General features: G+C 47.9%; 2 protein-coding genes across 2 annotated transcripts; one reads left to right on the plus strand and one right to left on the minus strand.

Moving 5' to 3' along the window:
• Positions 1-14: 14 nt before the first annotated feature.
• On the plus strand, positions 15-6,693 carry eif3i (eukaryotic translation initiation factor 3, subunit I). The gene is made up of 11 exons (XM_088932801.1): positions 15-163; positions 824-916; positions 1,156-1,243; positions 1,800-1,865; positions 2,198-2,347; positions 2,701-2,828; positions 3,375-3,485; positions 3,890-3,979; positions 4,744-4,817; positions 5,484-5,576; positions 6,298-6,693. Exons 1-11 carry the CDS (start codon positions 161-163, stop codon positions 6,377-6,379), a joined length of 978 nt encoding a protein of 325 aa, XP_088788927.1. The 5' UTR covers positions 15-160; the 3' UTR covers positions 6,380-6,693.
• Positions 6,694-7,883: 1,190 nt separating this feature from the next.
• On the minus strand, positions 7,884-13,953 carry tdh2 (L-threonine dehydrogenase 2). The gene is made up of 8 exons (XM_088932944.1): positions 13,803-13,953; positions 13,145-13,187; positions 12,785-12,855; positions 12,222-12,371; positions 11,515-11,687; positions 10,722-10,812; positions 9,420-9,689; positions 7,884-8,143 (listed from the first exon to the last, which is right to left on the minus strand). Exons 1-8 carry the CDS (start codon positions 13,951-13,953, stop codon positions 7,971-7,973), a joined length of 1,122 nt encoding a protein of 373 aa, XP_088789070.1. The 3' UTR covers positions 7,884-7,970.
• Positions 13,954-14,676: the final 723 nt, after the last annotated feature.

Genomic DNA, 14,676 nt, shown 5'->3' on the forward strand with positions numbered 1-14,676 from the left:
TTGACCCAGGAAGTAGTTCTTTCCTTTTAGCCGGGTGTGTGGTGTAGTGGCGCACGCTGTTGTTTAAGGCCTTACTAGGCTGCCGTTTCATTCTCATTATTTCAAACAAATAATCAGCAAAAGGGATCAGATTTACAATCCGATACTAAAAAGAGCTAAGATGGTGAGTCCAGTCGGATATCTGCTGTTTTGGGCGTTAATCGGTATCTAAACTGCGTTAGTCGAGACCAGAGGGTGGCCAAGCCGAAACTATGGAGGCGGATTTTCAATTCATGACGATGTGCTTCAGCCTGTTATTGGACATTCTTGATATTTTAAAGAAGTTATGAAGTGGAATTAAAATCCCGTTCATATTGTAAAATGTTAAGATCCTTGCTGTGTGCCAGTTGAAGTGTCGTTCGTTTTAAGGAGTGGAAAGTTTACTGGATGAATTCAAATAGTAGCGCTTCCACTGGATTATTTTTGCCTTGTCTCGCTCCATTGTTTTAGTTGATTTGGTAGAACCCGTTAACCTTTCCAAGATGACAACCCGTTATGATAGGAAAAAAACGATGGGGGAATTAAGTGACCTCTGGGCAGAAGCCGAAACGTCGCTATGGGAGCAGTCTCTTGCTTCGTTAAAGATGTGTCGGTAAACGGCTTGCATGTTTTCTCTCGCACCGAAACAGACGTGGCGTTGCAAAGCTCGGACTATGCTGTTTTGTTGTGCCATAGTACCGATACCTGCAGAAAACAGCCTTCTGGGCTCAGGAGCGTCCACGGTGAGCTGTGATCGTGAGTCTTGTTTCCCTCTAACGGTTTTGCCCTTCTTGATTTTCTTCAGAAACCCATTCTTCTGCAGGGCCATGAACGGTCCATCACACAGATCAAGTACAACCGAGAAGGAGACCTGCTCTTCTCCGTGGCTAAAGACACAGTACGAGTTTCCTTGAGTTTTTTTTTTTCTTTTACCTTTGGTGTCTGTCGTCGCTCATTGGGGAGAAGTCTGTAATTTTACCTTAATGCAAGTTTTTCTTATCTTGCCTGCCTGACTTGATCATTCTTTCCCTGATTTCCCCGTCTTAATTGCACCAAATTACGTCTTAATTTCGACCGCTTGCAGAGAGACGCTTTTGCCGTTGTGTTTACGGTTGTGTTCTGCGGTGTTGTGCCCAGGTGGTGAACGTGTGGTACTCGGTGAACGGAGAGAGGCTGGGCACCTACAATGGGCACACTGGAGCAGTGTGGTGTGTGGACGTGGACTGTATCCTTTTGCAAAGAAGTTTCAGTCATTTGTTGTTCCAGACAAGAAAAACCGTAATGAATTGTTTCCCAGTAGAAGAGTCCCCTGAGGTTTTCTTACTCGTCTAAAAGCAACACTGGGACTGACGCAGGGCCTTTCCTTCTGGCGGCTGGAAAAGCAGCGGTAGTTGTAGTCTTTGCATCGAGACGTGCGGGTTATATTTGCAACCGAGGTTCTGGCGTCTGACAAGACTCCACACTGTGGATCTTGTTGTGGACAGTGAATTTAAAAGTACTAAAAGAAGGCACTTTTTTTACACAGCGATCTGTTGCAGCAGTTGGAAGCACGTCTGCTTGTACTGGGAGCATGTGTGCTTCAGTTACTGGTGATGCTCCTTACTGTCTTGATCCTCTCTGTTGCAAGTCGTTTTTCTGCCCGGGAGTGAAGCTGACCAGTCGGCAGTTTCTCAAGGGGCTTTGTGGAGGGTCAGTTGGTACGCGGAGATGCCCTGTGCTGGGGATACATCTGTGCCTGTTCTCCTTGTCACTTTGTTTTAAGCCTTAACCAGAGGACACAGGGGACACAAAAAATGTGTTGACGGGCTCTGCAGACAACAGCTGCCGTCTGTGGGACTGCGAGACAGGTATGTACTTTTCCCTTGAATTCAGTTTTGATCTAATTTCAGGGGTTTTTTTGCATTGCGGTAATGTTTGTGCTATAGATCTGTCTTCCAGTCCTGGGTCTTGATAGTTTGTGCTGAGTATATTGGCTGGGCCCTGCTTTTTCTCATTGCTTTCAGGGTCTCTCTGCTACTGGTCCTGCAGTGGCTGATGGGTCACTGTGCATGAATCCCACCTGTTGTAGAAGGTCAGGTACAGCATCACTGGCCATCATCACAAGCTGTTAAAGGTCTCTGCTGCCTCGCTCTGTGGTTCCTACTACGGTTTGTTGACATTGAAGTGTTTGTCTGTGCAGGTAAACAGCTGGCTTTTCTGAAGACTAGCTCGGCAGTGAGGACCTGTGGCTTCGACTTCAGCGGGAACATCATCATGTTCTCTACAGACAAGCAGATGGGTTATCAGTGTTACCTCAACTTCTTTGACCTCCGAGACCCATCTCAGATTGGTAAGCCACCCGCAGTTTCTTTCCGATGGTTTTAGCGCTATAACGGCGTGCTGACGGACCGTTGTTCTTATTTTGCCCACAGCAGGTAACTTGGTCCTGTAGGTGCGAATCTCTAATAAGCGTGCAATGCAATGAAAAACATATAACTTCTCTGTAGCATTGCACGTACAGCACTTTGGCTCTGCAAAATCCAACATGCTGCTCTGCATAAGCGTCAAGGGTTTGCTGTGTCACAGACCAGACCGTTCAGTTGGAGTGCAGTTCCCTGCACACATTTCTGCGTACTTACAGGCTTGATCGCGGTTCTCTGCGCTTCTCCGAAGCTCACGGGCAGTGTTGCTTTCTCTCCTCAGAGGACAACACCCCGTACGTGTCGGTTCCGTGCAGCGAGTCAAAGGTCACCAGCGCAGTGTGGGGTCCCCTGGGCGAGTTCGTCATCGCTGGGCACGAGAACGGAGAAATTAACCAGTTCAGTGCCAAGGTGTGTAGCCTTCCGACCTCCCATAACGGGATTAAAAGTTGATTTCACTTGGCGTGTAACTCATTAAGGACTGGGTGAATGAGTAAATGTATAAATCTAGCTAGTTTGACAAAATGTTGACAACGTCACCAGCAAAAGGCAGCAGTCTCTGAATGTCCTGTATATATACAGGTGCTTCCATGATCTGTACAGAGGTGCTAATTTTCTTCCCCATTTTCTCACCTATGGTGGTGGAATGTGAAAACTCTTTTTGCAGTCTTAAGGATTTTTAATCGGGCTCTAGCTCACAATCCCAGAAGGCTGGATCCTCCTATTTTCCTTAAGAAAAGTACAGTCTTCCAGGATTGTCACTCCACAGGAGCTCTGAATGACTGAGGAACCCCTTGCCTCGGCGTCTTTATGTCAGGGCTGGTATTATTAAACATCCCAGTAGAGGCATTAAACATCAAGAGATCAGTTATGGATTTCCTGCTTTATGGAATAATACCCACATTCTGTTCAGGATGATGTCGGGTAACTGCTCTTCTTTCTCCTGTCCCCCCACAGTCAGGAGAGGTGCTGAAGAATGTGAAGGAGCATACCAAGCAGATCAACGACATCCAGACGTCCATGGATCTCACCATGGTCATCACTGCTTCGAAGGACAACTCAGCCAAGGTTGTAGGGGCCTGCTTGACTCGGAGGGGGGTGGGGAAAATTCACTCGGAGAGTCGAGGAAATTGATGTATTTGATTTCGGTCTGTTTTCTGTGTTTTGGTGCTTCAGTGTTTTAACAAGGGCCAGTCGGCACAGCTCTTGGCTAAAGCCCAACGGCAGACAACATACATTCTGATGCCAAGTACTTGCTTTTTTGAGGCGGGGACACTTCATTCTCCTCTCTCAAAACTATCGGTACAAGACTGAGATAGTGGGAAGAGTATTGCTTGCAGTGTTTGTTTTTACAGTGTAGTCAGGCCCGTCAGTTCCTGGTGACAGAAGTTTGTATCCCCTGAATTTCTCACTGCTTCTGCAGTGCAGGTTCAGAGATTCATTCGTCGGCGTTCCTTTTCTTGCTCTTGCAGTTGTTTGATTCAACGTCGCTGGATCACATCAAAACCTTCAAGACCGAGAGACCGGTGAACTCCGCCGCCATTTCCCCCATCATGGACCATGTAAGAGATCTTCATGTTAAACATGATCTTTCAGTCACACCACAGCACTTTTTTTTTTGTTTTGCGGAAGTTTTTCTGGATCACCTCGCTTGCACTGGTGTCGGATAAGTTACTCTTCCCACCCCCGGCTGGTAAATGAACACTCCCTGGCATTAGACTTGTCTTGGAACTTTGATAGTTTTAAACCTGTAGGCAGATCTGTTTTTTTACACGTTACAGTCGAGTTCTCCTCAAGAAATTCATCCCAGCGTATAGCGCTGGGATCTGCCAAGTGTCTCGTTGTTCTGTTTTAGTCAGGGGTGTATGCTCATGTTGCCTATCATGAATATAATGAAGAACAGGTAATAGCAGTGAGTCTCTGTCCTTTCCTGGTGTGGTCTGGAACCAGAGCAGGCCATTTTCTCAATTCCTTTTGCATCCGTCATTGGAATCGCTGCCGGGAACATCGGATAACGTTTGGAGTCCCGCCTGCTGCCAGGCGGTCTAACAGGCTTGTTTCAGGGAAGCGTGTCGTGCTCGGCTATGTGTGTGCAGCGTAAGGTGCGCGCTTGTCACAGCCCTGTGTCCTGCATGCAGATGGCCTGGGCTAATGCCTGAGTGGCTCTCGTTTTCGCTGATGTGGCGTACCCAGCATATGCCCTGCTGCCTCAGAGCTGAAGTCCGTCCTTGAGTGCTGACCAGGACTGGTCTGCTTGGCGGTTCTTCCTTCTGAAATGACATGATTGTCAGCATTCAAGCGTGGCTCTCGGTGTGTCTGTCCTCAGGTGGTGATGGGAGGCGGGCAGGAAGCCATGGAAGTCACAACCACCTCCACCAGGATTGGCAAGTTCGAAGCCAGGTGAGCCCGGAAGGCCAACCTGCATCTGGACAACTGCAGAGGGAAACGCCTTTAAGAACTTCTAACCAAGTTCCATTCCGCCTTTCAAAGTGAATGTCGGCGGATAGGGTTGGAATGCTGGGTTGGCCATGCTGTTTTCATCTTGCTCTGTGTGCCTCGAGTCGTGGCTCAAGTGGTGTGTCTGCGGGCCACTAATCGATAGTCAGTGATGTGTTTGGGTCATGCTGGTCAGTACTGATGACCAGAATGTCTCGCAGCAGCATGCAGCGGACCAAGCACCATGGGACTTGAGTAGAGGTTAATCGGATAGGCTGATTCTGGAGCAATAGTGACCAGCCTCCAGTAAGACAGAGCCACGCTGCTTTTCCTGATGGGCAGACCGAACCTTGCAGAGTATCAAAAGATGGATGTCTCTGACCTCTTTAAAGCTACTGTAGCCAGCATGCTTTAATACTTTTTTTCAGCCAAGACTAGATGCCATTAGAGCAAGTTTTAGTATTGGAACAAGAACGATTTTGAAATTCGACCTGAGAAGGCAAGGTTTCGGTTAGTGCTGTTCGTGTGTTTTCTTGAGGTTGGACAGGCCAGTGATTGTCATGTTCCAACGCTGGTGGAGACCCTCCGCCAGCCTCCTGTGAGATTTCTCTCCCTGTGTCCCTCTCCCAGGTTTTTCCACGCGGCTTTTGAAGAGGAGTTCGGCAGAGTGAAGGGACACTTCGGCCCCATCAACTGCGTGGCGTTCCATCCGGATGGAAAGAGGTGAGGCTTTTAACCTCTGCGCAGGGGTTCAAGTACAGCAGGCAGAACAATGGTGACATCACAAGGTGACCTGCGATGTCTCCGAGGGGTATCGCTGCTGCCGTGAGGTTTGCTCGTGAGATGTAGGGATTGTCAAACCCACATCTGCCGAGTAAGCAAGTACTCTGCTGTGAAGGTGCTGGGCTTTGCAGAAAAACATGGCAAAGAGACAGTCTGACTCTGTAGCTGTACCACACTCAAGTCCTAAAACAGACTGAAGCCTGTGAGCACAAGGTTCAGAATATGAACCCCAAACCCCGCCTCTGGCTCCCCCTGGTGGGCGGGGCACGACTGGATCTTAGCCCAGGCAGAGTCTTGAGTCGGTAACCTTACAATGTGATGGACAATGACACAAATAGGACGGAAGACAAAATAATGTGGTTCCGCAACATAATACATAGACAGTCGGAATGATGACAATGCAATACTGTAAATGCTGGTGTCAATCTGGAATGCCAAAGCACAGGTGGGTCTATGCATGCAGGCGTGTGGGTACCTTTGTGAGGGTGTATGCACATGTGATGCCTGACCTCACAAGGGCGGGAGATGAAGACACTAGTTAATTCTTACAGGAGCTCTTAATAGAGGATCCTGTTCCTCGTAGCCCTTAAAGACAATGCAGGTTTTGTCGTCTCTGGCTCAAATATGCCCTGAAATTGTTCCTCCGCTGGTCTCTTCACAGCTACAGCAGCGGTGGTGAAGATGGTTACGTCAGGATCCATTACTTCGACCCCCAGTACTTTGAGTATGAGTTTGAGGTTTAGTGCAGCCATGTGGAAGGCTGATTCCTCTCTGTTAACTCAACGTGAAAAGCAGTGCATTCTCAATAATGCATCCAGCAGTGACAGAAACTATTCTCCATGGCTCATTCAGATTCAGTATGGCGTTCAATACTATGCCCCTTTGGACTCTGCAAAAAAAAAAAGGATTTTCACACCTTATTTCTGATTTTCCTCTCGTTCCGTGTACAGCAGCTAGATTGGGTTTGGGGGAAAATCATGCCTTGTTCAGAATGGAAGCGGAAGGGGTTAAATTAAGCTTCTGTTAATGTTCATTAATAAACTGAATTTCAGTTGCATTTTGTCTTCTTGCATTATCATGTCATGCTGGTAGGATAACAGGCTTGTTTCTGGTTTTGGACACATTTGTCATACAAAATGCTAATATATGTAGCTCATTTCTGAATGGAATGCACTTGATGCTTTTTCTTATGTGGTTGGTTGCAAGTCGTTTGTTTATTTATGGGCTGGTCTAGATTCAGCAACACACCAGTAGAATATCTGCTGTTTTGTGATTTCTGAGCTGTTGGTATAGGAGAAGGGTGATATGAAAAGTACTGTCTTTTCTCTTTGGAGATTCAGAAAGGTTGCTGAGAGGGAGATGTACCACAATGTGTAGGATAATGCTCATATAAAAAGTGCAATGCTGGAATCCCAGGTATATGAGCGTTTAGAAAGTTGCTTGCCTTGCAGCATAAGGTAATCAAAGTAAACATCTTTGTTTTCCACATTTTGTATAATGACAAACCTAACTTGTAAGCATTTTACTCCAGAAGGAGAATAAAGCTTTAAGGAAATTCACCTTTGCTCCTGTGTAATCACAGCTTAATTTCTAACACTGCAGAAAAAAATTCCTTTGGTCAATCTGTATACTAATATCAGACTGTTTGCACACAGCTGCATTGTTATAGGAGCTCCACTGTAGTGTAGCTTCTCCTTGCTTTGCCCTTGTGCAACAGTGGGATTTGACGCAGGATCCGTCGTTCCGGGGAGATTTAGTACAGCGGACCTCTGCATTCTTGCAATGGATCATTGATTTCCTAGGTGTCCTTTCTGCTCTTTTCAATAGTGTAGTGAAAGATTGTTCTAGACAGCGCACAACAAGACTACCATGTAGGTAACAACCCATGGCTAATTCCAATTAAGAGAAATGGAATAAGTGAATACATAATATTAATACTTAACATTTATTCAGAAGGAACACTGCAAGATGTCAAGTGCTTCTTCATGTAGTAGGAACAGGGATGATAGTCTTTGTCCTCAGGTCTTTTGTACAACCAAGTTGTGTGTACAACATTACTGTTTTTCAAGCAAGTTAATACAGTTAAAAACTTTAATTTACCACATATTTACAGAATGATTTACTGGGAAAAAATACTTATCATAATCGCAATAATCCCAATGTCCAGAAGGCTGTCTGCCCCTCCCACATACACCCTGATTGTAAATACACATGCAGGTGAGGAGACCCCTTGCAGGTACATAGAAGGAGAGGGCTCTGCCACACAATGGGTATCGCCACGGAGACCTGGGAGGTGGTGAAGATCGCCATGGAAACCTGAAAGGTTGTGCTAGATCACCATGGACACCTGGGAGGGTGACACGAGCTTGTCCTTGGGTGGTCCTTCTGTGTCTGGGCCTTGATGGTGCTCAGCATGTCGGAGACCAGCTCGGGCAGCCCAAACTCTGGCCTCCAGCCCCAGTCCCTGCGAGCGTTGCTGTCGTCAAAGCTCATCGGCCAGCCGTCGGCTACAAATGCGAACGGGCGTTAGAAAATGCACTCCAGGCAGTAAGCAATATTGCACAACAGAAAAGAAATGATATTTTAAGTTTACAGTCATGGATGATCCTGTAAATCCCTCCTATCCTCAGATACCCGGCTTGCTGCAGGTTTTACCGGTAGTTTTCAATTTGCAACCAATCAAAAACTGGTGATTTTTATATCTAATTGGGACTTATAGATTAGTTAAATAGATCCGAGCTAGAATGAAGACCTGAGTACCCTTGGGTCACCCAAGGAGCAAATCTGCTCATTATTGCTTTAAGTTTGACTTTATTGTTCATTATTATTAGTAGTAGTATTATACTTGGCGCAAGTCTTTTAGCTTTTCATTAAGCTAAAACCATGTCTTGGATGGGCAAGAAATGTAATTATTCCTCTATCATATATTTTCTCCCACCCCAGAAAAATGGACTAGAACCTAAAACACCTGAAAGAACATGTAAAGTGCAGCTCTTCCTTCATGGTCTTGCTTTGGAGATGTTCTCAGTGGGCCCTTGTGCAACAGCAAGGTTGATCTGTAATTTGCAGTTTATAATGAGGTTCGGGTCAGACTTCAGCACGGAGTGGGCAAATAATGTAGTGCTTCACTGTGTTGTGGCTGAAGGTGACTTGCCGATTCAATTCAAGATTTTTACGGTCCTGTGACCAGCCCAGGGCCTGGTGATCAATCACAGCACAGAGTCTCCCTGCGGTCACCTTCATACAGCACCCTGCTGAGGGAGGAAGGGGCTGTCCTGGGAGATGTGCTCAGCATTCAGGGTGGAGACTGAATGTGTAAGATTCTTCAAAGGTCTTTGGACTGTATATACAAACGCAAATCTTACATTTTAAATTTTCGTTTACATTCAGCTTACTGTTATCGCTGTTCAGTGTTCGAACCAATCTGGAACACGACCGACCCGCAAGACTGAAATCTCCTCTGCGTTTCTCACAATGTGAGCAAAGTAGTGCCTGCAATTCGGCGAAGCCTGGTTTCGAATGTGGTCCCTAAGTGACGTTTTCCAGAAACAGCTTGAAAGCCGTTGCTGGAGGAGTAAAGGACAGCCGATGCGTTTAAAGATAAATTATCCTAAATGTGGAAACATAACAAAACCTGATGTTGAATTCCGGCTTCTAGTAATCCAAGCTCTGCATTACAAAAGAAATGGGTGACTCGATTGAACCGGTGTGACGTTTTTAGAGGCACCGGGCGCTTCTCCGTTTGAAATTGCAAGAAAACCTAAAGCGCCCCCCGTGACGCACCGATGCCCTGCCGGACGCAGTCGGGCGTGTAGGTGACCTCCAGGCGGGGCAGGTGATGGCGCAGCTCGGCGGCCAGCTCCCCGGGCGTGAAGTTCAAGGCGGCGATGTTGTAGGTCCTGAGGGAGAGCTGCCTCTCCGGGGCCTGCAGGAACTCCAGCGTGGCGCGGTGGCAGTCAGAGATGTGCATCATGGGCAGCCGGGTGTCGGCGCGCAGGTCGCACTCGAACCTGCCGCTTCGCAGGGCGTCGTGAAAGATCTTCACCGCGTAGTCTCGTTGGGGAGAGAAAAGGGCGAAGGCGGTGAGGTTTCGAGTTGAGCCAGTAAACAAACCAAGTTAAACAATTAAAAATACTCAATAATAAACTAGCAGGTACTGGATATTTGAGCAGTACACAGTATGTTCTTTTGAGCAGCAAAACAATACACACCGAGGACACCAGACCAAAACCTTCTTTTCTCAGAGAGAATCTAACCAAGATGTGAGGACAGGGGATATACGTGTATTTTCAGTTCCCTTTATCTCAGGGCGGGAATGGAAATGGAACTGAAGGTTTTGGGAAGGATCAGATCAGCTGGAGCGGGGAAAAGCTGACTGGAAGCGCAGCAGTAACTCAGAGGCGGCAGCCAGAGGGTACCAGCTGTTCGCAGAACTGGTTCCAGTAATTGAAGACTCTGTCGGTGGTGGAGGTGGAATCTGCACATAGAAACCTCAGCTGGTAGGTTGATCACGTCAGTGCCACAGAATCTGTTCTCCTGAGAGACGGGTGCGAAACAGCTGTTTGAACTTGTGAGTTGGGATGTAGCACTGGTTTGCTCTTGTCTGTCTAAGATGTTCACCAGCATGTGGAATCTCATCATGAGGCAAAGCTGAAGAACCCTTTGTCTGACATTAGTGATGCTATCATCATACCTTTGTGGTGGCTTTGAACTTTGAAACTGAACGGATTTTGCTTGCCAAATCTGTGGAGACTGACGGAGAGAAATGGGTTCCTCTCTTAAGCAGGGGTAGGGTAGGGAGGTCCGGAAGAAAGCCATCCACAAACAGTGGGGAGGGGAGTGGAGTTAATAACCTGGGAGACTGTTAACCAAGCTGCTAGCTCAGGGGGGGCAGATTACCATAGTGTATTTTACAAAGAAACAGGTAAAGGTGTGTTCCCTGCTGAAAAGAGAAGAAAAGAAACACAATGTTTCAGCTGTGGAGCCTTCCTCGGGTGACTTGTAGCGTGCAGTAGTGTATTTTCGCCTGTGAGGGCCCCAGGGTCCGCTGCCACCAGAGGGGACCGTGCGCAGGAGTGAGGATACCTGTCGTTCCTCCACCTGGCTCCGTGTCGGCCGAGATGATCCCGGGGTAGCGGAGACAGCGGAAATCCAGGCCGTACTTGTGATGGAAATACTGCCGAACGGAAACGTAAGGTGGTACTTAGGAGGAGTGTCCTTGCGGTCGCCCAGTCCTCGTCTTTCACACTCTCGCCCGCTCCCTGGCTGTCCCTGCACCTCCACCGGCCAGGCTAACCTGGCTCTGTCTGCCCGGGGGACTCAGCAGCAGACATGGCTGCAGAGAGGGACGTCATTTGCAATGGCAGCTCCACGAAAGCCTCTTTCTAAGCCTGAGAGAGGCTGTTTTTATGTGTAATAAATAGACATTCAGCTTAAATACAGCTGATTGACAGAAAAGCTGATTCTCCCCAAAACAAACCAATGATTAATTCTGGATGCTGGGAGGCTGCCTGTCATAGTTTCATGCAGCCCAGAACTCTGTATTAACTAAGCTGGGCACCAAGAGAGGCCAAGCAGGGCTTTGGTAAAATTGATCCTTTCATTTGACCAAAATGCCTAGCTTACAATCGATTAAACAGTCACTTGTCTGCTGTCAAGCTCATGAATCATCCCCCATGTTTGTCGTATCTGCTGTTTGTTCTCTCACATCTGCCAGCTTCAGTGAAGACGCCCGACTCATCCTATAATGTTTATAATGAACAACTGGAAATGTACATTGTCACCGGGAGCAGAAACAGTGTGAGAAAGCCCTGCGATGGGCGAGGGAGGGGGAAAGTGAGCTGGCGAGGGCCGGGTGTCGGCTCAGGCGGTCTCTCACCTCCCCCATCAGCTCGCAGTGCACTTTGGACACCCCGTAGATGGTACGCGGCCGCTGGATGCACAGGTCGGGAGTGGGGTGGCGTGGGGAGGTGGGGCCGAAGGCGCCGATGGTGCTGGGGACGAAGAGCCGGAGGGAGTGCTCCAGCGCCAGGTCCAGCACGTTGTGAAGGCCTGGGGGGACAGTGAGGGGGGTCAGGACCGTGCGCCAGTGACAACCCAGCGCGGGATGTGAAGACAAAGAGAGAGACCCCTCAGAAAAGGGAGCAGTTGCCCGCCTTGCAGATTCTTTGCAGATTTAAAAAAAAAACTTTTTAAAAAAATGCTTTGCACTTTCCTCTCCGCTTACACACCACACACAATTGCAATTCCATGATTTGATTCTCCGTGGAAGTACTGATTTTCTGTATCTTGGTCTTCAAAGTACAGTAGGCTAGGTATTGCTAGGTATTTTTTTAAGGACCTCACTGCTCCTTGTGCACTTTAATTTGTATAATGGAATGTCACTTTCTGTCTTGGTTGTGCCCCTATTTAATGATCTAAGACAGCGAAACCCCCAGACCTGGTCTGAAAATGAGGGAGCCCTAGCCGTAATTAACGTGACACCACAAAGCAAATTCCAGCTCCCGCCTCCACATTCAGCAGCAGGCTGTACTCGGGAGAAGCCGACGGCAAGATGGCACTGCCCCCGGTGCCCCCGGGCTCTACCTGTGATATTGACGCGGCGCGCCAGAGCTACGTTGGCCTCCCCGGCCGCACTGAGGAGGGCGCTGTAGTGGACCAGCCAGGTGACGCGGTGGTTGGTCACCAGCTCCCGCAGGTTGTTGTAGTCGGTGACATCGGCGTAGACGAAGGGACCTGCCGGCAGAGAGAGAGGGGGTCAGCGCCGGGCTGATCCAGCCCTCGTTCAGCAGACCCTAGCCTGCCCGGGGAGAGGGGGCGGGGGGTGCCAGGAGTCAGCCCCCTGAGCTGGGCACAGCACGGGGCTCCCAGCAGCCTGACCTCGGCCTCTCTGGGTTGTACACTGTACACCGGGAACGGGCCGTGCAGTGGTCTGACTGCCAGCACGCCGGCTGCCCTCCGAGCCGGTGTGTGAAAGGGCAGGGAGCCGATCACGGGGAGGGAGACCACAGTCGGTCAGGTCATGTTGTTCGGGCTGGATTCACGGCAGGAATAGCTGAACAGCAGAAGAAGAATCTTTTTTTTTTATGAGAAGATTCTCTTAAGGTTTCCCTTTTGATCTTCATGGCCTGCAATATCTGCGCACATACCGCTTTTATACACTTCGTCAGAAGGCTTCTTGATGTCGGACAGGATTACGTTGTCTGTTCCGTACTGCTTCCTGTGGCAGGGAAAGAGGGGATTACGTAAATAGAAAATTACTCAGAAATAATTTGTATGCAAATTAATCCCAAAAGGTTGCACAAGCTGCTGTTAAGGATTTCGACAGCGGCACTACACTGCTACTGCCGTGCAGAGGGCAGAATACACTCTAGAAAGGAAAAGGAGATAGTCTAGTCGCTGATAGTCTAGAAATAACGGCTAGGATGGACGTTACTGGAGCTCAGAGTATTGTCCGACTCCTGCCGACCGAACCCAGGGCACAAGCAGAATAATGTCGTTTTCCGCACCTTAAAAGACGGGCCAATCCGATCCCAAGCTGTCCCAGACCACCTAGAGAATAACATAAGTGTCAGAACAATTCGAACTGAAACCCGCAAACAATATACTTTGTTCTACAGAATGCGTATAATCTTGTGCACTTCATTTTTTAAATGAAATGTTACTTTCAGTCTTAGTTGTGTCAGTATTAAATGATTTAAAAAATAAAACAAGATCCCCACTCACCTGTACTGAAATGAAGGGAGTCCTAACTGATAGCGGTGGTATTTTGTTCAATTATACACGTTCATATTTTCAAATGATGTGGAAAATATGTAATTCAATCGCTTTTATATTCAGATCTTGGTCGTCTTCGAAATCATTTCATTTAACATGTAGATGCAACCTGTATACATAATTCGCAAACCTACACGCCGCGTCTTGCTCTGATAAACAGTATTTAGATATATATATATAAACACATTTCTGGGGAACTCCAGCCGTGGCGTGTGAGGTAAAATAATTCTGCCACTATACAGTATACTTCTCGAAATGATCATGTAGTTCTCTTTGAGAAGATTAGACTTCACCGCGTTATTTACTGATGCGCAGTTTCAGAGTGCTTTGCGCTCACGGGGGAATTTAAACCTTAAGAGCACGTCTGGGGCGCCTTCTTTTCGGCGGTACCTGTGATGAGCACTCGCGGGCTCCCTGGTGTGGGGGTGTCGCCCGGGTCCGGATGTCTTGTGCTGGCCTGGCGCTGGGACCAACAACCGCAACGGAGCGACTTCTGCACAGCCGCAGCGGGCACACAGAGCCGCACAGCCGGCGGCAACATAGCGAACAGCAGCGGCCTCTGGGCAGGAGGTGACAGGTAGAGGGGGGGAGGGGGGGGAAGGCGAAGCGTCGCACACATATGCAGATCGATTCAAATCCCAGGAGACCCTTTTCCGTGATTTCACTGGAAGCACTAACTGTAATGAAAACTGTAAACACGTCTATCGTAGCTGATTTGGGTTTTCTTGGATATCATATACTTGGGGGCGTGGGAAAAAATGGATTTTTCTGAGTTTCATGTTTTGGGGAAATAAATACAAAGCCGACCCCCCATCCACACACGCAAAAATGTTAAACGCAAAACGCAGAGTATCGGACTGAATCTCCTTGTGCGTTAACAGTGTTTCTTCCAGCCCCTATCAATGTTACAGCGGGCTTAGTCAAGCCTACTGAGGCGCTCCATCTTTCTGAAATAATAGCCGTGAACGCATGAAAAGAACGAAAAAGATTCAGAGATTCGACTTCTCGAGGTTTGTTCTGCGTTTCTGCGTGTTGTTAGTGAAATTGTTTTAAATGAAACACAAAAAAAATAATAACAAGGGCAAAATAAACATATTTGGTTCCAGTACCTCTGTCTTTGGGGGGCATTTTTGTTTATCTGCATGAAGACCTTTAACTGTCAAATTGTACCTCAGCGCTTTAACGGTGAACATTCGAATAAAATCCAAAGAAAATTTCTGAAACTCCGAAACTATCGAGATTAAAGTGAGCCGACTTACCCCCA

This window comes from Atractosteus spatula, chromosome 14 (genome assembly GCF_055471065.1).
Source record: "Atractosteus spatula isolate fAtrSpa1 chromosome 14, fAtrSpa1.hap1, whole genome shotgun sequence".
In the NCBI taxonomy this organism is placed as follows: Eukaryota; Metazoa; Chordata; class Actinopteri; order Semionotiformes; family Lepisosteidae; genus Atractosteus; species Atractosteus spatula.

Excerpts from the sequence above, each read along its gene's own strand:
- eif3i (XM_088932801.1), top strand. Across the intron at positions 1,866-2,197 it reads TCTGTGGGACTGCGAGACAG|GTAAACAGCTGGCTTTTCTG; the intron begins GTATGTACTTTT and ends TTGTCTGTGCAG. Across the intron at positions 3,980-4,743 it reads TTTCCCCCATCATGGACCAT|GTGGTGATGGGAGGCGGGCA; the intron begins GTAAGAGATCTT and ends GTCTGTCCTCAG.
- tdh2 (XM_088932944.1), bottom strand. The coding sequence starts at position 13,953 with ATGTTGCCGCCGGCTGTGCGGCTCTGTGTGCCCGCTGCGGCTGTGCAG. Across the intron at positions 13,188-13,802 it reads CCCGCGAGTGCTCATCACAG|GTGGTCTGGGACAGCTTGGG; the intron begins GTACCGCCGAAA and ends GTTATTCTCTAG. Across the intron at positions 9,690-10,721 it reads GCCAGGTGGAGGAACGACAG|ACTACGCGGTGAAGATCTTT; the intron begins GTATCCTCACTC and ends CTCCCCAACGAG.